This window comes from Aplidium turbinatum, chromosome 9 (genome assembly GCF_918807975.1).
Source record: "Aplidium turbinatum chromosome 9, kaAplTurb1.1, whole genome shotgun sequence".
NCBI classification, from domain to species: Eukaryota; Metazoa; Chordata; class Ascidiacea; order Aplousobranchia; family Polyclinidae; genus Aplidium; species Aplidium turbinatum.
The window spans coordinates 16,427,006-16,451,376 of record NC_137480.1 but is presented as its reverse complement, the minus strand read 5'-3'; the positions used below and the strand labels follow the sequence as shown (position 1 = coordinate 16,451,376).

The 24,371-nt window shown below is 38.6% G+C and overlaps 1 protein-coding gene, 2 non-coding genes and 1 pseudogene across 3 annotated transcripts; all 4 read left to right on the top strand.

Annotated features, from left to right (window-relative positions):
• The window catches only part of LOC145776957 (uncharacterized), an 868,661-nt pseudogene that overhangs the window by 780,788 nt on the left and 63,502 nt on the right, over window positions 1-24,371 (top strand).
• On the top strand, window positions 7,800-7,901 carry LOC145777810 (U6 spliceosomal RNA). Its single transcript, XR_014290382.1, has one exon. It is a non-coding gene; the product is annotated as a U6 spliceosomal RNA (small nuclear RNA).
• Window positions 9,371-9,479, top strand: LOC145777817 (U6 spliceosomal RNA). Its single transcript, XR_014290387.1, has one exon. It is a non-coding gene; the product is annotated as a U6 spliceosomal RNA (small nuclear RNA).
• LOC145776915 (cytoplasmic 60S subunit biogenesis factor ZNF622-like) lies at window positions 15,859-24,353 on the top strand. Its single transcript, XM_082588141.1, has 10 exons — window positions 15,859-16,121; window positions 18,086-18,272; window positions 18,998-19,118; window positions 19,354-19,487; window positions 19,792-19,873; window positions 20,215-20,423; window positions 21,091-21,253; window positions 21,588-21,734; window positions 22,206-22,318; window positions 24,041-24,353. Exons 1-10 carry the CDS (start codon window positions 15,945-15,947, stop codon window positions 24,172-24,174), a joined length of 1,467 nt encoding a protein of 488 aa, XP_082444267.1. The 5' UTR covers window positions 15,859-15,944; the 3' UTR covers window positions 24,175-24,353.

The following is a 24,371-nucleotide window of genomic DNA, read 5'->3' as shown; positions in this document are numbered from 1 at the left end:
GTGAGTTGTATGCAACAATCTGAGCAAGTATGTACATTGTACAACACCCCACCGGTACATAACATTGCAAAATAAAGTCACACTATTCTGACGATATAACTACAAGTTTATACACTTCTGCTATCATTTCTGAATTGAAATAATTATATAGGCTTTGTCTGCACTGATCATTGTAAAATTACATACATACATCATTGTAAGATTATTAGTGCCAAGAAGTGTACGAAACATTAAAGATAGTTTTAAGTGACTTTCTGCAATAAAATACAATTAAAAAGGATTCAATAAACCTATAGTTTTGCATGCATAACTAGTGCATCCCATGTTTATCGGCTGCCGAGAAACATATTGTTGATTGGATGGTCTGAATGGCTAGCATGGAAGCTACACCGTTATGGTTAACGAATCGCAACTGCTCGCTGTACTAGTGAGTGCTCAGCCTTGTGCTGATAGCCGGGAAGAACGCCCCTTTGTTCACATAGTGCATCCCATTTTGCATTTAACATCATGTGACACTGGACAAAATATGCTCACTGCAGAGCCATTACAACATGTGAGGGGCAACAATCGGAATGAATAAAAACGCAATTGAACAAGGGCCGCCATGCATGTAAATAAACGGACAACCACGGTTTCTACCATGTAGCTAAACATGTGAAAAGCAGCATGAATTACTATACAATTGAACACGGGTTGTCATGCATGCGAATAAACTGCAAACCACAGTTTCTAACATGTATTGTACAGTAACTAAGCTCTGTGAAAGGAAGCAAAAATATAAATACAACATAAATGAACAAAGGTTGTTGTACACTTGGACACATAGAACAACATGCCATTATTGTAACATTAGTCAAGACCTAGACAGCAATTTCAGGCAATCAAACCCAACCAAATAGAAGCCAATTAATGCTCTTCTTGAATGCAAATGAAGCGACGATTCACAGTTTTCATGTTTGGAGCCGAAAATGTGTATATTCTGCCTGTTATAGTGGAAACTGTCCAAAATCATCTGGATTGAAGAAATTCAGGACCAGGCACAGTGCTTCCACGCTGGAATTTTTGTTGAGTATTTCTCACTGGCACCAGTTCCTCAGCTTTTATATAGAAGAAAGTTACACTTGTTACAGCTTCAGAGCAGTATTGATAGGCAGCTGCAGCAGTCAAAATTTGGTTTGCAGTTGGTCTGCCTAGACTTTCGTTACCCAGCTTTCTTTTTACTACTCCATCAATCCCGTCTCATGGAGATTTACCATGATTTGTGACAAAAAATGACCACTTTTGAACAAAGATTCCAGCGTGGAAGCACTGTGCCCGGTACTCGTGGATACCATTACTTTAATTCAAGTTGTATTGGTTCTTTCAGTTTTAAGCGCGTATCAGATGATTCACAATTCGCTAGCAGCCTAGCACACATTGTTTCTTCGATGCAGCCCCAATGATAAACATCCAAGATGTAAGTGTCATGTCTTATGTAGCATGTGTTTATGACGGACAGTGGTGGGTTGGGCTTGTTGAATTATTGTGGACAAAGAAAAGAATGATGTTCTGGTCAATTTTATGCATCCTTGTGGCCCCTCTCCATCTTTTGATTAGCCTGGCCGTGAAGATAAGTGTTACATGCACATTTCATGATTTTTGGACAGTTTCCACTATAACAGGCAGAATATACATATTTTCGGCTGCAAACATGGAAACTGTGAATCGTCGCTTCATTTGCATTCAAGAAGAGCATTGATTGGCTTCTATTAGGTTGGGTTTGATTGCCTGAAATTGCTGTCTAGGACTTGACTAATGTTACAATAATGGCATGTTGTTCTATGTGTCCAAGTGTGCAACAACCTTTGTTCATTTATGTTGTATTTATATTTTTGCTTCCTCTCACAGAGCTTAGTTACTGTACAATACATGCTAGAAACCGTGGTTTGCAGTTTATTCGCATGCATGACAACCCGTGTTCAATTGTATAGTAATTCATGCTGCTTTTCACATGTTTAGCTACATGGTAGAAACCGTGGTTGTCCGTTTATTTACATGCATGGCGGCCCTTGTTCAATTGCGTTTTTATTCATTCCGATTGTTGCCCCTCACATGTTGTAATGGCTCTGCAGTGAGCATATTTTGTCCAGTGTCACATGATGTTAAATGCAAAATGGGATGCACTAGTTATGCATGCAAAACTATAGGTTTATTGAATCCTTTTTAATTGTATTTTATTGCAAAAGTCACTTAAAACTATCTTTAATGTTTCGTACACTTCTTGGCACTAATAATCTTACAATGATGTATGTATGTAATTTTACAATGATCAGTGCAGACAAAGCCTATATACTGTATTCCAATTCAGAAATGATAGCAGAAGTGTATAGACTTGTAGTTATATCGTCAGAATAGTGTGACTTTATTTTGTAATGTACTTTCTTTCTCAGATTGTTATGTATTTCTTAGATTGTTGCGTATAACTCACTTTACTATTAAGACTGTCGCTGTTCTTTAATGTAACTTCTGACAAATTAAAGTAACACAATTGTACTGTGCACACTGTCCTACCAGTAGCAGCGAGACATGTTTGGAAAATGATATAATTATTTCCCACATCGGACAAACTCATTACATCCTTTCGATGTATTAAACTCCTTCATCTTTATGTCTTGACTCCTTCACTTAGTGTAATAATGTATTATACTACTATGCTTTGCTTGACATACAGTGGCGTAGTAACGGGGGGGGGGGGGAGGGGCGGACCACCCAGTATGGGCTGATGAATTGTTAGTGATTAAAGTAGAATTATTAGAATAGGAGTCAGTTATCTACGTCAATATTAGCATTGAGAAGAAAGCTTGACTACAGTTCTGCTTATAAAATAGTTGTAATACAAGTAGTGGTAATGAAATCTAAAGTCTTATCCCAAAATTCCAAAAAAAATAAAATCCAATGTTTTTGACTATTTTAAAAATTCTGCATTTTTGTGCACAATTTTTATTATGAGGTTGTGAATTGTAAGTGATTTAAAAGATATTTTTGGAATATAACATCTATGCTAATAATAATAATCAAAAAAATTTTGAAAAAAATGTGTGGCCGCATGGCGAAATCGGCCATGCTATCGTAGCACTACAAATGTTTATATCACAAAAAGTATAACTCCTAGCTCATTTTAACCTTCATTTTTGGAAAGCCCATCCCTGAAAATGGGGGGATAGATACCAATTTTATGAAGATTGGGCAACTAGGTCCCAAGATATGAGCATTTTTATGCGGCTCACTAAAAAAATCGCCACCTGGTGGTTAAACATTAAAATAGCGATAAAACAAAAACCGCTCGACCAATTTTGACAAAATTTGTGCCAAATAACTCAGAATTTCAAGCATTTTAAACTGTGAAAAAATGGGACAATTATAAATTTTATGGTTCCATGGCCTGGATGAATTATAATGAAATGACCCACCTTTGCAATTGTATAGGCCAGGGGTAGGGATGGGCAAAATATAATAATTGGCTATTCTAGAATTATTCTAGAACAGGGGTCACCAACCTTTTTTGCATGCGGGCCACTTTGGCACTAAGGAGAGCTGTGGTGGGCCGCACTAATAAAATGTTAGGTAGGTTGACTCTTATGCTAGAAAAGAACGCATTTCGTACCCAGTATCCAGCGTTACATGTTGTTCATATTTATGTTAGAATACCGTAGCAACAAAATTAATCGAACAACGCTATTGCCAGGCCAAGCTCCTTTTACAACACTTTTGACTTTTTTAACAATGCCTGATAAATAGAGGCCACTTGTTTTGTGCACTTATAGTAGCAGTGGGCTATACTGGGGTGATTTTGACTTTTTTTAAGTAACACAACAGAACTAGAGTTTAAAAGGTGCCTATGGACATACCTAGGAACGTGCAAAAAAATTTTTTTGATTTCGTTCAAATTCCGGATGGAGTCCGGACTTTATGTGAAAAATACAAAATGGCCGCCATACAAATTGACAAATCTGCAATAAATCTGCTTCCAGTCAAGCTTTTGAGCTGATTTTGGTGTCAAAAGAAGCAGCAAATTGAGCCTGTTACTTTAAAAGAGCAACAAAACGCCCAGCATGCTTGAATGTTCTCTAAAACTTTGAAACTATTATATTTTGGTCAATATTTTTCATAATTTTTTCACGTTTGTTGGTGCAACTTGAGATTACTGGTTGCATCCAAGAATAATAATGACAATTTCAACACTATATACACATAACTTGTTACCGGTATATGAAATTCACATAAAAATGTCATGAAATACACTAGATATTTGAGAAACATTTATACATTTTAGTAACGACACAATGGTCGTCACACCTTGGAACACCCATTCCGTCTCTACTGTGACAGGGATGATTTGAACAGGATTTACATCCTGAATGTCATCTCTTTTTGGTCTTTTCCACATGGTATTGTTCTTATCATTAACCCGCTGGTAGTAGTCACATTCTACAGTGCCATCATCGTTTAAACGGCAGACCCTTGCCAAAAACCACTGACGTTGATTGTTTTCTCCGTCCCACACCACAGCCACATTTGTTCCTATAGGGTATTCTTTATGGAGTTCAGGAATTGCTGCTGCAATACACATTTTCACTGGTTGATCTGTGTCACCAGAGGAAGTTGCAGCAGTGCCAGTAGAGGTTAAGATGGCATATACCTCATCTTCTGTTGGGAAGATGGTCCCAACATCCTCATCCTCAGTTCCAAGAATGACAACTAGGTTCAGCAGCATAGTATCTACATTCAAGCTGTTTACTTTGTAGAGGCTGGGATTTGCCTGGCTGTCGCGTGGATGAATCATCCGTTGGTACTGGATCTCCATCCGGAGGATTTTTTCAGCGTGGATGGTGATGCTGTTGGAAGAGCTCGGAGCTCTTCTACTTTTGTAATTGGCCCTCCATGTACCTTACATTGATCCACCAGGTGGTTGAGGAAATCTCCCTCCCTCCTGCTCTTTTTCATGCGTTCCTTCAGTTTAGTTTTCATCAATTCTTTCTGTGTCTCTGTCCATGCAATCTCCATTTCATCTAACTTTTTCATCACTTTGCGAGATGCAAGCTCACTGTTAATTGGTGCATCTTTAGCAAACATAAGATCATCTCTTATTCGTTTTGCTTTGAAGTATCTATTTGAATGTGCTGCTGACAGTCCTCCAAGGTTTCCGAATCAGGCTAAGTATCTTTCTGCAAGCAAGTTCTCTGTGGGGAGGTTTACCCTCATTTCTTCAGTTAGTGCATGGATTCTTCTACTCCTCTCACTATTCTCTGTCTCGTCTTCCCAATACTCTCTTCCGCATTGCATCTTGAGGCCAAGCGCACTCTGCTTGGCAATAGCAGTAATTAAGTAGTGGTCAAGGTCTGTTGTGGGGCTGTGTGATTCAGCATTCACATGCTTCCAGGGAACGTGGAACTCAGACAGGGTTTCAAGATTAGCCCTCTCAAGATCATTATGTAGTTTAGGAAGGATCCTGACGAGGTCGGATTGTTGGCAACGCTCTACCATGTTAGGGTAAGGCATTGTCACCTTGTGACAGAAGTGAGACCATGCTTTTAGTGATGCCACAATGAACTCATTCTCCAGGTAAAGGGAATATGCTCTGACAAGGAGGTTATTCTTGCTAGTTCTGGATAGCATCTTCTTGAAATTGAGAACACAATCAACCAACGCACCAGCAGTGTGACCCAATCTTGTGAATCTGCGGTCTTTATAGAGCGAGAAGGATTTGTGAGTACCACTCTCCTCCAACACCAGGCTAAACTCGTCTGCCATGGAAGTAGTCTTGCCATCACCACCCCTAGCCACAAGCTTCACTAGAGCCGGGACTACAACTGAGGCGACAATTGACTTGCCTACTCGAAGGTATGACTTCAGTCTTGGCTCTCGTTTCTCTAACATCTGGCATAAACCGATCTGGTCTTCTGCTGATTTTAGGACATGCAGGCATGACTCATCCAATTTCTCACACACATGTGACTTGCACAGTATGTGTTTAGGAACATGTGTTGCTTGAAGCCTCTTCGAAACCTCACCTTCTACCATCAAATTCTTTGACGCGGCGTCAGTCATTACAGCATTGATCTTTGCCCAGAGCTCACCTGCAGTAGCCCTTTCACCAGTTGCTACTGCTAGACGCCGAAATGTCTCAACAAACAAGCTGATGATCTGCTGACAATCTTCGTAGGCAAAATGAACGGGTCGAAGAGGAATCATCTTGTTGTGGGACTGTGGGAGGTATCATCGGAGAGGAAGTTTAAGATTAGACAGGGCCACTCACCCTCGATCCTCGACCTCGTTGTTGAGTCATAGTGGAGAGTCGCCTTTGTTATATCATCTTTAGCCAGAAGACTGGTGGCAGCATCCACTTCTTGTGACATTGCCATGGCATGCTTGTGTGTGGATACTACTTTTGGTGATGGGAGTACATATTTGTACCGTTCGTAGTCCACCTTAGCTCTAGGCTTTTTGCTGACTGGGGATGAGGCTTGCTCTGGAACTGATGGGGGTTCAATTTATTATTCATGTTATTATTCAAGCTAATAACATGCAATTTCTGATAACTCAAATCTAAAAGTCTGAAATGAAGTAAAATGTGAAAATTTTTTGAAGAATTTGACAGAAAACAAGCTGAAAAAAGCTTCAAAAGGCACTTTTTCCCCCTTGTTTTGTAGTTCCCATACACACTAAGTGTTTATTGTTCTTTTACACTAACAGGCTCAACTTTCTGCTTCTTTTGACACCAAAATCAGCCCAAAAGCTTGACAGGAAGCAGATTTATTGCAGATTTGTCAATTTGTATGGCGGCCATTTTGTATTTTTCACATAAAGTCCGGACTCCATCCGGAATTTGCACGAAATCAAAAAATTTTTTTTTAACATTCCTAGGTATGTCCATAGGCACCTTTTAAACTCTAGTTCTGTTGTTTTTGAAAAATCCCCCCAGTATAGCCCACTGCTACTTATAGCGAGGCGAGCGGTTTCATCAGAATATTCATCGCCAAGCAAGAGTGGTGTTGTTACTTCGCTTCGCAAAAGATATCTTGCAATTAACAGTTTCAGTAAACAAGGAAATGTTTGACACATCGCAATACAGGCAACAATAGTGACCTGCAAACATATCAGCGAAAAATAGGCTCCAATAACAGGGAAAAAGAAACCAGGTACCATCTTCTCTTCTCTCGTGTTGTCGCTATATGTCAGGGCATCCGTTGGTTAACCACTGCCTGGTGTCGTCATCGATGGAAACTAGGCCTTCTATACCATGAGGAGGTCTGTATAGCCGGCAATCCTTGATAATGTGTGCTGCCGTTTGCATTTCACCACACTCACAAGCAGCACTCTCTGCCGACGAAAGCAAGTACCTCCACGTGACCGCCCCCGCAAGTACCGACTTTGGGAAACTAAACTTGCTACAACTGTCGCTATAAAGTTATGCGGAAGAACAATCATCAGAATGGCACTCCCAGACCAAGCACAGCGCCCTTGTCAGGGCGAACAGCACCAGCTGTTGTACGTCAAGGAGTGACCATTCTGCAACTAAATGTTGAAGGCACCACCAACGCTAAACTAGACATCATCACACCAGGTACCATGAAACAAACGCTTGTGGAAATCACCGAAAAATCGTAATTTATGAACAGTCTTCCCTCTAAAAAAGCAATGAGTTGGTTTTTCATCCTTTTTATGAGAATCTATAAAACCGTCTTTCTTTTATTATAGACAACTGTCACTTGCGGTGCTCATCAGCGTGGCAAGAATTTGTTGATTAACAACATTTTGCAGTACTTGCTTCGGCAGTACATATACTATAATTGGAACGATACAGATTAGCATGGCTCCTGCGCAAGGATGACACGCAAAATCGTGAAGCGTTCCATATTTCTAAAAAAAAAAACGTTTTGCAGTAGGCCTACTAAGCTAAATATTTTCATACTACAATCAGAAAAAGTCTCTAAATTTATATGTAATGTATTGCCAATTTATTATAAATTGAGTTGGCACACCGACCCATTTTTCCAACAAAAACTTGCATAAAGAGAACACTGCTCGTGAAACACAATAACGGTGAAACTCGCACTAGTGTTTACATGTCATTTGCAAACTTAAAATAAGCAACCCTATGCTCACAGACAATTTCAAAATTCGAAAACAGACGTTTTAATCAACCACTGGGACAGTGTGGCTGGACATCGCATTGGAATAACTTTAAGCAACCCCCACCTAGAACTATAATCTGATTGGTCGGTCGGTGAAATCGTATGCAATGCGAAAATATGCTTCCAGGAAAGTAATTTTTGCCTTCGTGCTCTTTAACTCCCTCAAGAAAAGTATTTTTGGTTATACTTGTACGCTGATACCTTCCGCGGGCCGCAGCGATGCAGCGTGGCGGGCCGCATGCGGCCCGCGGGCCGCCATTTGGTGACCCCTGTTCTAGAATAATTGTTCTAATTTAGAATTTCTAGAATAACTTTGTTTAATTTCAGAAAATGTCAAAAAGCTTTGTTTTTATTCTGGTTTTATTGAAGACACATAATGAAAAAGCGGCAACGAAACGTAAAACAACAGTAACTGCCCAGGAGAGCAAGTCTTTGTTAATTGTTACAGTGAAGAATGTTTAAAGCTTCTAAATGCTATCTGAGTCGCAATCGCAATTTTGATGCTGTTAATCCCGCACTCGCGAAGGATCTTTCTCAGGATGCAGAAGTGGCAGGAGTGGCTAAATACTTCCCCTCAAGATCAAACAACAGCGGGAACTTTTCTTAATTTTTGTTCCACCATTCAATTGCATCTCTGTTTTTCACTTTTGCCTAAAGGTGCGATCATATTTCTTCGGCAGCTGAAAGCTGTTCGTTGTCGTCATTACTTGATGCTGAAGTATTTGTCACTTCAACACCGGAGCTCCATAGATCAATCTATATTGGACTGCTGCATTGTTGTGGAACTTCCGACGCTAGGTGTAGCGGTAGCTTCACCCAGAGTTGAATTGCGTTTCATGTTTAGTACGATGCAAATCCACAGCACAACGGTCTTCCGACGTCCACAAACCGCACTGGTAATGGGAGCTGGCTAGCCGTTTTCGCTAGAGCGAATAGCTATCGTTGAGCCGAATGTAATTGATCGGCGAAAAATCGATAAAAAATTTTGGTAGTCGGAAAAGGGGATTGTTTCATTTCGGTTTGGAAAATTCGATTCGAAATGTGATTTCAATTCGAATAATTAGATATTCGGATTGCAACTATTCGAAATTCTATATTGCCCATCCCTAGCCAGGGGTCACCAACCTTTTTTGCATGCGGGCCACTTTGGCACTAAGGAGAGCTGTGGCGGGCGCACTAATAACATTTTGCAGGACTTGCTTCGGCAGTAGATATACTAAAATTGGAACGATACAGAGAAGATTAGCATGGCCCCGCGGCCCGCGCAACGGTGACACGCAAAATCGTGAAACGTTCCATATTTCTTAAAAAAAAAACGTTTTGCAGTCATCATCATCATTTTGTTCCTTCCTTGTATGGAGGGTTGGATACAATGCGCCATTGTTCTCGACCATGAGCTGTGCGTACTGCACATTCATAAGTTAACTTTGTCCATTTTGTGATGTTTGTTGTCCAAATCATTCTTGGTCTGCCTTTACTTCTTTTACCATTTACAGCTACCGCAAAATGACTTGAGACCTCGATCATTTTCACACGTTTTTAATTGCAATAAGTATTAAACCATTGTGTATTGCATAAAAGGCAATTGTTTCACTCAAATCTATTATGATGTATAATACGTACACAATGGGCTATTAGCAAGACAATGTTACTGTAGAATTGCTTTGGGCATTTTATTAGAATAAAGTAGTGATGAGAATTCAGAGGAAGTTCAGCACCGCCTCCAAAAGGACTTGGATCTTCCGAGCCGTAAAGCTGTCAAAAAGCCTCTTATCAATGAGCGGATGAAAAAACAACGGCTAGCATTTGCCAAGAAATATGCCCATTGGACCACTGAGCAATAGAGAAAAGTAATGTTCTCTGATGAGAACAACTTCCAGGTCTTTAAGATGGGGTCTACTACGGTTCGGCGTCCAAGGTCATCTGATCGTTTTGATCCTCGATATACGGTTCCGACTGTTAACACCCACAGTCAGTCATGGTGTGGGGAAGTTTTTCTGGAGAGAAGGGAAGGGGAGGCCTGCACTTTCTTCCAAAAAACACAAAAATGAACGCTGATCTCTATATGCAAGTTTTGGAGGAGCATATGCTCAATTTCTTCCACATTAATGGCTCCGAGGTGTTCATGCATGATAGTGCACCCTGCCACAAATCTAAAAAAGTAACAACTTCCTTGAACACCAACAAATAAATGTTCTTGAATGGCCTGGCAACAGCCCGGATTTAAATCCCATCGAAAATTGCTGGCACAAAATGAAGAGAACAATGGCCGAAAAAAAAAAACTCCTAACCTGGATACTCTTAAAGAAGAGCTGAAAAAAGTGTGGTATCTGGAAATGACACCGGATTATTTTAGAAATTTAAGCGACTCTATGCCCAAACGCTTGCAAATGGTTATCAAAAACAAGGGCAATATGACAAAATATTAACAAAAGTGACTATTTTTAATAAAAGCGTTATTACAAATAAACCTGTGTTTTTCTTTAAAAATAAGGTAGGTCTCAAGTCATTTTGCGGTAGCTGTATCTTCCCTTCTATTAATGATCTTTGTAATGAATTTTGCCTTATTGTGTGTCCGAAATACTTCAATTTTCTTCTTTTGACTGTTTGTAAGAGCATTTTGCTTGAATTGAATTTGGAGAGTACTTCATCGTTAGTGATCTTTTGTTTCCATGAAATTTTTAACATTTGCCTGTATGTCCAGAGCTCGAAGGCATCGATCCGTTTCTCCATTTTTTGTGACATTGTCCAAGTTTCGGAATTGTATAATAGGGTCGAGCAAATATAGCATTTTAATATCCTGAGACGAGTTGATAAATTTAAACGTTGATTGGTTAAAATATTTTTCATTTTTCCAAATGTAGTTCTTGCAATTTCTATCCGTCTAAGAATTTCATGGTCACACCTCCCATCTTCAGTTATTAAATGACCAAGATATGAAAAAGATTTTACTTTTTGTATAATTTCGTTGTCAATTATAATTTGGAGTACTGAAGTGTCTGGTGATTTTGAGATTATCATTGATTTAGTCTTTTTAGCGTTAATTTTCATATTAAATTCTTTACCAATTGAGTTAAGCTAAATATTTTCATAATAATACAATCAGAAAAAGTCTTTAAATCTATATAGGTAAACCGACAAATGCGTGTAACAGCTAAAATACCATCGAATGCGCGCAGGTGTAAATTATAATAAACAAACAAAAAAATTGTAGGTTCCAACTGGTTAATTTTGTAGCACTAGCACCATTCTTGCAATGATAGAAAATGTAACATCTTACCTTTTTGTTTTAGTAGAAAAATTTCTCTTCAAATCTAACTAAATCTAACTTTTTAATTTTACTGCATTAACAAGTTTGCCGTTAGGGAAATTCACTTTGCCATTGCTGGCTCTTCAGAAATCCTATTAACGCCATATTTTCTTGATTTGCAGCGAAGAGCAGATACTGTCGTCATATCAAAAGAAACAAAAGAAATCTCTTCTAGTTTCTTCATTGTAGACGAACCACGCTATCGAAGATTCAATTACGTCACCTGATCATATGAGCGCAGGTGTGCTAGGGTTGCCAGATTGGACTTTTTGATGCCAGATTCCACAGATTTTTTTTTTTTAGATTCTGTTAGCTTTAGAAATTATACATTTGGCCTTTTTCTAGATTGAGGGTTGAGGTTAGAAATTATACAATTTATAGAAATTATATTACAAAATTATAGAAATTTGAAATTATTCTATTAGACCCTTTTCTTGATTGAGAGCTGAAGTTATTGAATTCGAGTTGATGAAAGTTTGTGCTATTATATATAAGTTGTGATCGAAATTAGAGTTATATCATATGAGACAATTTATGCAAAAAAATAAAATAAGGCCACAGAAGTAAAACAGTTTTAATGATAATAAATACAATACAAAAAGATCTGGCAGCACTACTTTTTTTTACAAAACAAGGAAGGTCCAGTTGCCAGCTTGGAAATCGACTGCTGCTTGAAGATGCAGCCAAAGGAGGAAGGTGTCCACGGAAGCATTCCTCCTCACCTTCAAAAAGACATCGAAGTTTTTCCATGCTCCGACATCATATCAAAAGCGGAGGTAGAAGCACTGCGTGAGGATCGTTGGTCGATTTTATCCATTCCCACTCTTCTGCTTATGTGTGCTTGTTCATTTTGTGTTTCGCTTAGTCTTGTTGATTTATCAAGTGTTCTTATTCTTTCATTGTGATGTGATTTTCACGTAGCCTACCGGTACCAATATTTTTTGAGCAACAATTTTTTAAGAGTTAAGTGAGGCTTCCTGTGACGCACCGAGTATTGAACGTGGGCCGGTAGAGTGAGGCACCACTCCACTGACCGCTACGCCACTCAATACGCTTGAGCAACGCACGTTAAGGACTGCTCTCCATTCAGCGGCATCTAATGGATGGAATTTGGAATAGTTCCCCGGCAACAAGACTTCAACAGTCGGAAACTTCACTCTGTCAATCTCGGTGACCGGGCCTGCGTCAGTGATTCAAAGCCTCTACAAGTATGCGAAACTGCCAGGATTAAGCTCTGCAAGAAGCTTTCCCAGTCCGAGGATAAAGATTCAAATCAATCAATCAATTAAGCTCTGCAAGAAGCTTTCCCAGTCCTAGGATAAAGATTCAATCAAATCAGATCAAGCGGCGCTGGTTCGACTCTTATGGTTGGTTTAAAACCATCCAATAAGTAAATGTTTTTATTTGCGCCCATTGCGATATCATGCAATATATACAGTGCGATCACAAATGCGATACAACAGACGATAGGAAGCGGCGAAAAGGAACCAACTAATCTTCTGTCGGTAGGCTCTTGTCGGTAGGTAGGCTAGTTGATGTCTGCCTGCTGTCGGTAGGCTACTTGATGTCTGCCTGCTGATTCACTGAAGTAGCCAGTCTGTAAGGAAAAAGAATGACGTAAAATGTTCAGGAGAGCAATTTTCCTTTATCCATTTAATGAAATACCAATTCTACAAGGAGTATTAATTCAATGAAATACCAATACCCTGGTCTGGGGGAAGTGCCTGTTTTTGGGGTGTGCAAACCGTGCGATTGTACAGGGCCCGTAATTTACTCAGAAAATGCAGAAAACATAAAGATAGTTAGACAGTTTCATACCCAAATTTTTGTTGAACATGCTTTTAAAATGCACCAAATTTAAAGTAATTTTTCAAATTTTTTTTCTGCGGGATGCCCCCAAGACCCCCTGCCACTGGGGGTCGCCTTTGGCGAACACGCCGTCAGGCTTCGGCCGCCGGCCCTCAAACCTCCCTCCCCTTTCAAAATACCCAGCTACGCTACTGAATTGGATGATTTGGATAATTGTCATTGGGGCCCGCAAAGCATATTCCGCACAGGGCCCGAAATACCCTAAGACCGGCACTGCTGGGGTCACAGGAAGAGAGTTCCGACGTCCCTAAGCCCTGTGAGCCGTTATTCATTCATTCGATTGTGCAATAGGTGATGTAAACCTATTTATTTAAGTGGTTTCCCCGCAATGATATTCCGCGTGCGCATATCCCTAATAGGCGTCACGCATTCATATTTTTAAAAGAAAATGAGGGTAGTGTGTCTTTAATTACCTGCGTAAAAACGCGAACCGGAAATGACGTAATTTTTTGGGAGTACGTACCCAAGATGTTAGGCTAGCCACAGGATAAAAATTAATTGAAATGTGCAAGAACTATTTAAGCTACATTAAAGTTTCTTCAAAACCTCCGCGCATTTGTCGGTTTACCTATATATAATATTTTGCCAATTTATTATAAATTGAGTTGGCACACCGACCTATTTTGCCAACAAAAACTTGCATACAGGGAATACTGCTCATGAAACACAATAACGGTGAAACGCACACTAGTGTTTACATGACATTTGCAAACTTAAAATAAGCAACCCTATGCTCACAGACAATTTCGAAATTCGAAAAGAAACGTTTTAATCAACCACTGGGACAGTGTGGCTGGACATCGCATTGGAATAACTTTAAGCAACCCCCACCTAAAACTATAATCTGATTGGTCGGTCGGTGGAATCGTATGCAAAGCGAAAATATGCTTCCCAGAAAGTATTTTTTGCCTTCGTGCTCATTAACTCCTCAAGAAAAGTATTTTTTGTTATACTTGTACGCTGATACCTTCCGTGGGCCGCAGCGATGCAGCGTGGCGGGCCGCCATTTGGTGACCCCTGGTATAGGCTATTTTAATAGGTACTTGTAGACCAGGGGCGGGCAACCTACGGCCCGCGACGGGATTTTGAGCGGCCCGCAGACAGTTTCCGGTCTTAACATGATAATGTGGCCCGTGGCCACACGCTGCCGCAAACCCCAACTACTTGGTTACTACGTAAAACAGTAGTGACTGTTAGCTATTCTTTAGTTCTTTGCTCCACAGCTGGAATTGATTGATTTGCAGTATGCCTCTACCCTGAAAGAGATATTCCAATCTAAAAGCATTTACAAATTTTATGAGTCACTGAATGAGTCCAGGTTTGCCAACCTGAGAAAGATGGCCATGAAACTACTTGTTCTGTTCGGGTTTACATAAATTTGCCAGGAAATATTTTCGACCATGAACATTAACAAGACAAAGCTGCGATTCAATCTCACTGATGTTCAGCTACAGTGTTTACTGAGGGTTTCTACGTCCGACATGCAGTCAGAGTTTAAAGAACTTGACAACTTTGATCGACCACAGATGTCTCGTTGACTTCAGAGCAGCTATTGAAGTACATTACATTAATTGTTGATGAATTCATTAAATATGGTACTGTTTTTGGTCTCTAGGCTTTAAACTTAAAGTTTACATTACATTAAATAGGCTACAATTCATTCTTTGTTTAGGTAGATAAATACGCGATTAATGTAGCCATTAATGAATCCGGCCCACCAAGTACTTCATTTTCCCATATCAGGCCCGCCGACTGGAGAAGTTGCCCACCCTTGATGTAGACTAAACACACTTTTCAAGCAGCCCTTAGTTCTGACTATTGAAGGAAGGTTTTAAGAATCTTTGAACACCCAAATTCAACTTACCGTACAGCGTACATCTCAAATAGGATAACCTAAGCTAAAATTGTTACCTCAAAGAAGTTGTGATGATCCTTGCTCTCCTTCAGCCATGAAACAAAAAACCTGGTCTTGATCATTGTAATCAAAGTAGCTTATAAAAAGACTGCTTCAGTAGCCCAACTTTATTCAAAACCATATTGAAGTGAGTATTTTCTCAAGCAAAGCATAAACCAAACTATGCTGCATCTTTTTAAAACACACAGAAAATTTCTAGATTAAAGCATTCAAAGAGATACAGCCTATTTTCAGTATTAGGCAAGTCGTCCATTTTAGACTGGGTCTTTCAAACAGGTGTAAAACCTAAATTTATAGGTACACCTCTTGCTCCCTATGAACAAGCTGTCCATGCACTTATTTACCTGACACTTATGAGAACAAGAGTGTGATGTAAATTGTGATGTAATTATACCAAAAATATATATTCAATCTCAACGCTTTCTGCCTGACTGCATAAGATTTGCAACTTCTTATGGTCATGTTTTAATAATGCAGATTGTCTAAATGCTCTAAATGATTTTATTTTTATTTTGACAAATATTGTCACTCCATGATCTATTTTGAAACCACTGTTCTCTATACAATATATACATACATCTTTTAGATTATTTCTATAATTCAATCAAGTATAATATTATACACCTAGTTTTAAAGTAGTGTAGTGGTTTCTGTTGCAAATTAAAGTTTTTCCATCATGTCCCAAGCGGCCTTTACTTGCATCACATGCCATGTTGTGTTCACCAATGCTGAAGTGCAAAGGCTTCATTACAAATCTGATTGGCATCGTTACAATTTGAAAAGAAAAGTAGTCGGCTTGCCACCTGTTTCAGTTCAAAGTTTTCAAGACAAAGTAGCTGCACAGCAAGCTTTGGTGAGATTTAAATTTTAAGTTAATCACATCTGTGTGATATTTCTACCTCGTAGATAACAGTGGTCAACATAATTTTTGTTTTTTCAGCTAAAATAGATTTGTGAAAATAATTTATTGATGTTTTCTTCACTCTTTAGACATATTTGATTATGTTTTAATGTGACAAAGACACCTAAGGCGTGGGGCCAGGCCCCCATGCATATTTCTTCATGGAAGCAACTTTTTATGCTGTATTGATACATAAAACAATAGATGAACTAGCGATCGGCAGCAGAAAAACATTTTTTAAATGCAAACCGCAACAGCTTTGCGATAAATAATCACTAGAACGAGTAGCGATGCTACAATCCCACCCCAGACAAAAAAATCTGTCATTTTTACATTGATTTAACGTCTGCAGACATTGAATCAATGTAAAAATGACTGATTTTGCTGCCTGGGACATAGCAAAAATCTACCATTTTGCATCGATTCAATGTCATCAGATGTTGAATGCACTCAAAAACAACATAATTTGCTACGTAGACGCAGCGTGCGTTTAGCTTAATGCGCTTGCAACCAGACTCCATGTCGCTTTCGAAAGTCGAAACCTCTGCAGTGAATCGCTCGCTGTGAAAATGTACTTGAAGTCTGGGCCCGAGGTAATCACTACCCAGCGCAACAAGGGCTGGTACACTGCGCACACGCGACATACCATATTTTACGGACCATAAGGTGCACCTGACTATAAGGCGCACTGTCAATAAATTGCTTTGATCAGTTTTTTGTTCATACATAAGGCGCACCGGACCATATATAATAGTAGTATCGGTACTGGTTTTGAGTGTAGGCAATACAGCACTACCGCACTTGATCCATACATTAGGCGCACCGGACCATAAGGCGCACGACCAATTTATGAGAAAAAAAAGGATTTAAAGTGCGCCTTATGGTCCGTAAAATACGGTAATCAACGCAACAACGGACTCGCGCAAACTGCATGGCGCACACACGACCATTGCCATAGAAACCCGATCAAAGGCGGGAATATGCGCATCTTTTGTTTCATCTGCAACACCAAAACGGGCGTTTTACAGCGAATTGAAAGCAGGTCAGTCATAAGTTGCGATATTGTAGAGAAAAGGGAGCAATGTCAAGTCGAAAACTTAATCAAACGTCTCTCCGTAACTATTTTTTAAGGGCTGTTTACGGATGTCAGCAACTTTTACATTGATTCAAGGTGACGTGCTGTTGAATTGATGTAAACATGAATGATTTTGCTTTCAACAGGTATATTTTGAAGCGTATGATCAAGTTAGTATTTTCATTCCATTTACAGTATACCTTTTAGTAAACCTTTTCGTCTCTTGTTTCATGCTATTAAATCTAGTTCGTTGCTAAACTTTATGTTGTGCTTAGCTTTAAGAGTCGCAGTCCATCAACCGCTAGCCAACGCAGACGCATGACATGTGTTTTGGTCGAGTTTTGTTTATAGTAATTAACGGTAGGTCGAACGTAGCAATAACTCCGAGTGTGGCAATAAAAGCAATCCTAGTGTGACGACCTAATTACGGCATCCATCTGCATGACATTTTGCTGAATTTACGTTACTGTTGATGAAACACGCTTTCGCCCCCACGGCCAAAAAAATAGTTAGGTGCTTGTGAAAGACACAGTGCTCTGCTGTAAATCTATTCAATTTATTGTCTGTTAGGTTTGTTGAAATTAAAATGATGTTATTTCATCCAATTACTTTGTTGTCAATGTACTTAGTGTAGCTGCCAGCATTAATGCCTTTTTTATTATGGCTTAAACACGTCATAGGCTTTTTAGAGAATACAATGTATGGTAGGCTTGCTACATAAAACTAGTGTGTTGCAAAAGAAATAACCTAACCATTGTCACAGTTCTAGGGTGTTTTCACTAGCATTTATGCTTTATCAATTTTAAAAATGTATTTTAAAATAACACAATAATGTTTTCAGGTTGCCAGTAATCAATCACAAGAAAATGTAGTTGGTGTTTCATGCAAATTGTGTCAGCGCAAATTCAGTACTTTTAATGCTCACAAAAACCACCTCCTATCTAAAAAGCACCGGGAAGCTGAAGCTAAACAGCTCAAAAGTATGGAAAGGGCATTACAAGAACAGGCACAAGCACACATTGAAAAAAGTAAACTATTATTGTTTTGTTTATTTTCATACCTTCCTATTCTAGTGTAAAATATATTATTTATTTTAGAATGTTATGCTTTATTGTGTGTATGCTACGTTTTATGTGGCTATTAACACAAACTGGTGCTCTTCCATTCAGCTTACATTTATAAAAAGTATTAATATCATAATGCAAAGAAATTTATTTTCACACAATTAATATTATAATGATTTTTTTGATTAATATCATAATCATTACTTGTAGCTAAGACATTTAATTTATGACCTGAAGCTTGATGGTTCAGTTTATTTTATTCTGTTGGCAAATAAACAAAAATATACAAAAACACAAATTTTTGACACAACAAGGATGGCATCGAAAGACCAAAGGGTCACCAAAGTTAGCTGCCATTCAAACAAAACACCAAAAATTAGGAGCATTAATAATAACATTGGTAGATATCACAGATACAATGACATCTAATAATAATTTTCAAAATTCTGCTAATGGCCAATAACATAGAATAAATATGTTATTCGCTTTGAGGTGCACATTGTCATGGTCATTGTGAAAGATACTTTGTTGTTATCTAAAGTTTCTCAGTAAGGTTACACTGGTTACAGTCTATCTAGGTTTATGCCTGAGAATTTAAAAATAAGCATATTTGAGTCAACCTTACAAATTTGATATAATAATAACAACAAAAGCCTGTATTTAATCTAAAATAATTTTATTATTTTAAGGCTTGTCTGATGAAACAGATGAATTGGTGGAAAGACAATCAATCAATAAAGCTTTAACAGAAGCACATAATAACATGAAACAACCTTCTGTTATAAGATCTGATGAGCAAGTTGCTAAAGAGTATGAATTGTATAGCTGTTTGTATTTATGTGATTGAAATAACTTTGCTATCTTGATTTTAAACGAAGCCAAGCAGAAAACCCACATTTGTCATCTCTGCTTGTCATGCATGTGAGTGTGGCCATGATGTAAATTGTACACATGAATTAAGTCATATTTTGGAATTAAAATGTAAATTGTTACTTACAAACGTCCATTGAAAAGTTGCAACAATATTTTTTCTTTAAAACCTTAGTAAAGATGACAATCCTCGACTTCGTTGGTATCAAAAGCAAGTGAAAGCAATCAAGGAGCGAGAAGAAGCAGAACAGGCAGAAGAAGATGAGAAAGAGGAATGGGAAGATCTAAGTGACGATGAAGAAACGATTGGTTGGTACTTGACGTGTTCTCTAAAACACCCACAATGGGGTTTGCTTGCAGTGAATTTTTTGTGCTACTGTTTATTAAGTTACGAAGGCTCGACTTTCCAGGGGTGTACTTGAGCAAAACATTTTTTATGAAGTCTTTCAACAGAATATTTTGTTTCCACTGCAATGCATTGTATTGTATCTGTGTGTATTGCCGGTAAATGTCAATCGTCATTCTTAAGCGATTTATACCCAGAAGATTATATTTTATTACATTCGATTTCTCTTTATTTGATGATTGTTATTGATTGATAATTATTTCACAGCAGACGAAAGCGATTCGGATGATATGTCACAGACAGAATCAAACTGCACAGATAATTCTTCGCTTTCTGGCATTATGGCAAAGTTAGTTTTTGTTGACTATTTTATAACGACCAAACACTGTGCAGTGCGGTGTATTACAGCATTAATGTTATGACAATTTTAACAGCATACATTTTTAATACTGTACTTTGACTGTTATAAGCACTTTGTGCTGATAGCCACTCAATAAGTTATTTTCAATGTATTTCTAGTGAAGCAAATTTTCTAACGATTTTACACAACAACATTAATTAACAATCTCTGAAAGTGCGATATAATCAATTCGACTGCACTTCATAAACTCATATATGAGTTCACAGCCTGGCTTGACAGCAACTAATTCCCCCATCTGTGGCCTACTGATTCTCGGTTAATATTTGCAGAGTGAAACTTGATTCCGACGCGGACGTAGAATCGCTTCTTTCGGAAAACACGGCCGACCAGTTCTTGCTCGGCCCGAAAGATTGCTTTTTCTGTCCAAAGAAATCTTCAAAAGTGGAAAACAATGTGTCCCACATGTCCAAGAGACACGGCTTCTTCATTCCAGAGCTTGAATATCTTACCGACTTGAAGGGCCTTCTAACTTACTTAGGTAATGGTAATACTTGCTGCTTCTTTAAAGACGTCAGCAAACAGCAATCATTCTTCTCCATAAATTTCTATTTTAAGCCAACCTCAGCGGATCCATCTCGGAACATCCCGTTACACTTCTTTTGTTTGTTCTGTTATTTGGTACAATGTTTCGGAATTAAACATGGTGTTCAGTGTTTACTTTATTGTCGTGTCCATTGTCCATTAGTTCCACCGCACTTGACTGTTGTTAGCTATTGCCTGATTTCTTTCAGGAAAAACGTTTCTCTCACCAGAATGCCACATTCGTTATTTTTAGATTTTGTGTCTTTTAACTTATGTTTTCCTTTTGACATTGGTTGAAATGGTGACGTATCATTATTTCATAGTCACGTGATTGGGTTTTTCTTGGTTAACAGTCCTCCAGTTTACCATTCCTAGCCAGTCGTTAATGACGGTGAGTGAGATAATTCTGACAAGGTTGCATCTTAAATCAATTGTCAATACAAGGATGTTGCATGTTTTCATGTGTGAAGAACCGTTGGGCTATTAAAGTTATCAGAATGTGCTCAACGGATTGGCGTAAAATGTCAAAACATACCATATCATAGATGTTTGAAGTCAGTGTTTTCAAGACTGGTTAATATTATTTTACTTGAGTGTTTGAATGTGCATTCATTCTGCCGCAGGTGAGAAAGTTGGTATGGGCAACGTGTGCTTGTGGTGCAATGAAAAGGGTCATCCCTTCTACTCACTGAGAGCTGTGCGACACCACATGAAGGACAAAGGACATTGCAAGATGTTCACAGACGGTGATGCTTCTATGGAATATGCAGATTTTTATGACTTCAGGTAGTGGACATTGGACATCTCAAACTAACATCAAGTATTGAATTTATTATTGCTTTGCAACTGTTTCCGAAGCTATCTACGTCTTGGTTCTGTGTCTGATTTTACCTAAAAGATTTCGTCAGGCGAAAACTCGACTACAACTGTTTTTTACAAAGCATTGAGAATTCTTACATGCTTATTGATGTGGTAGTTGTAGGCTACCATAACATCATGAAAGCGACTGCGCAATCTTCCCATTATTTCTCGCATACTCCTGATAAATAAATCGCATAAAAATATGAAGTTGTGTTTTTATTGCTGTGGATGCTCAAAAAATAACTTGAAGTTCACTCAGTTCCAGTTATCCTGATTCCGATGACGAATTAGATGATGATGACATGTCACTGGCGATCCCGGATGTTGTTCACCACGGCGATGATGAAGATGAAACGGAACTCGTTCTACCATCCGGCGCCAAAATCGGTCACAGAAGTCTAATGAAGTAAGCAGTCAGCACACCAGTTATTCAATAGATTGAGTTTCGCTTTTAACAGCATGAACGTAGCTTACTTCACAATGTAGATATTAACGAACTCTTTTAGCCTGATGCTGCGAGTTTGTTGTGGTAATAGCGATATGCACTAGCTTTCGGAACACAGTTCCCTAGTCATGTGCTATGACGTCATAGCACATGACTAAGGAACTGTGTTCCGAAAACTAGTGCATATTGCTATTACCACAGAAAACTCGCAGCATCAGGCTAAAACAGGTCGTTAACATCTCCATTGTGAAGTAAACCAGTTATTTTTTTACATTGTGTTTTATTTTAAACGTTTGCGGACGTTGCATCAATATAAAAAAGGGCTTGTTTTCTAAGAAGCAAAAACTCAACAATCTACGAGTGGGGTAAGGGCGCTGAGTTGTTTGCTTCATAAGCGTACAAGCTCGGCATTACACGAATAATTCGTTGCAGATATTACAAGCAAAACTTCCCACCGATCGAGCGCTTCCACCACAGGACGAAGAGACCTCTAATTGATCGCTTGATGGCGCAATATCGAGCTATCGGTTGGCATGGCTACTCAGGTATTTTTAATATTTGGTTGGACACTTGTAGCACTTGCAACATTAAAGCAGATCCGAACTTTAATTGAACGTCGGCTAAGAATTATTTCTATACTGATCACTGCTGTCAAAATCATATTTTTCAAATTTATATCTGATTTGTTTTGAGAGAGATTTTTTTCGTTTCGCCTTCATTAGTTTTGAAATTTTACATAACAGCTAAAAAGCTTTTATGCTCTTTATGCTTTTAATAAGACCAGAAAGCGTTTAGGGCGGAAAACAATTTAAAAGCTAAAAAGCTGGTTTTAATGTTTCCTTGATGAGTTTTACCGTTTTTTCTATCAAGCCCGGTGGGATATTTACAAGGCCGTGTGAGCACCATTTCGCCCCCCTCCCCGAAGTCCACTAGTGGGCCCCTATGTTTAGTAATCGCTCTGAAAAATAAGACCAGAAAGCGTTTAGGACCGCAAACTCTTTCAATGTGGGGATTGGGGAAAAATTTACATTCATCATTGTAGCAAAGAGTAAACCACTACAACTTTTAAGATTCTATACAAAAAAATAGTTAATAGGCTATGCCGACAAATCCAGTAGCGGATCTAGAAAAACGTGAGGAAGGACCAGAGTTAAAAGTAAAATTTATAAACATAAATGAACAATGCAAAACTTAATGTCCGAAAAAGTAAAACGGAAAGGGGGTGTGGAGAACTTGCCCCCCCCCAGAAAATTTTTATGCATTTTGATTTTTATGAGCAGTAATTTTTTTTATCAAGATGCACACTTTGTATGTAACCAAATTAAAATTGGATTACGGTAGAAGTTGTGGTTTGAAGTCTAAATTAACCTACCACTTCAAAACAATTGCATTCACGGCCACAGAAGGATTTCAATAATTCATTTCTTAACAGTTTGTATAGCCTAGTGTGGTGTAGCCTTTCAGCAGGCTAGAACTTCGAGAACTTACCGATAACATTTCACTTTGTAACCTATTTCGATTCACATTGGAATTTATCAATTTAATTATTAATTACCTAGGCTATGTTAGTGAGTAGTGTTTACTTAGGAATATTGCATCATTTTATTAGTTTTATTATTTTTATTTTTGGACACAAAAACTTTTCACTCCCTTAATCACCCACTATGCTTGCCCAATATCGCAGAGACAGACAAAATGCAGTTGAGCGACTGAGAAAATTTTACAAAAATGAAAGAAAATATGAAATTAAAAGCCGAAAAACGCTGCACGAACTAAATATGAGTGGGCCCCTAGGTAGAGATAAAACCCCCGGCCGGGGGTTTGGAAAGCAGTAAATACAGTTTTGAATGATTTAACCATTATATTGACTATCGTGCTATTATGTGGTAATTTTTTTTAAACAGTAAAAAAAGCATTAATCAGACTACAATGAGTGGGCCCCTAATCAGCTGTGCCCCCCCGACTGATGGTACGGGGGAGGCGGTTAACAAGGCCCTGGGTATTTGTAAACCTGATGAGCAGTTTATTGCGGGTGATAATAGATGATCTTGCAGACTGTTGTAGAACAACTCCTGCAAACGTTAAATCAATGTAAAGAAGACTAGTTTTTGAAATTTTTTTCTGCTGACTATAGTTTCTTTCGCGCCGCTCCGTCATCTGAATTTTTGTCTTTCAAAGCTCAGTGTTATTATCGGAGCTAATTTGAGAGTGTATGGTCCTACGCTCATTGTCCCGCAAGTGTGTGATAGTGGTTTGTTTTTCTGCAGGCACTGCCGTCATGAAGAAGCACCAGCGTGACATACGATACGTGCAGAAAATGAAGTCTAAGTATATGCAACAGCTCGGTGTGAAGAATAACAAGATTGTGATGGGACGTGTGAGGCCGCAAGTGATCTTCTGAATAGTTGATAGCTGGTGTAGTGGATGCTGCCATCTCAGACACCAAAATTGATCATTTTTACATCGATTTTTCGAAAGAGCGTTATTTTTACAACGTCTGCTGACGTTGAATCAATGTAAAAAAGATCAATTTTGTCTGGAAGAAATCTGAAATTTGCCAAATAAATCATCTTGAGTTGACTTCTGTTTAATCATGCA

Bases quoted from the DNA above. Each gene is read 5' to 3' on its own strand.
- LOC145776915 (XM_082588141.1), top strand. From the start codon at position 15,945: ATGTCCCAAGCGGCCTTTACTTGCATCACATGCCATGTTGTGTTCACC. The intron at 16,122-18,085 runs GTGAGATTTAAA...TAATGTTTTCAG, and splicing joins TAGCTGCACAGCAAGCTTTG to GTTGCCAGTAATCAATCACA. The intron at 19,488-19,791 runs GTTGGTACTTGA...ATTATTTCACAG, and splicing joins TGACGATGAAGAAACGATTG to CAGACGAAAGCGATTCGGAT.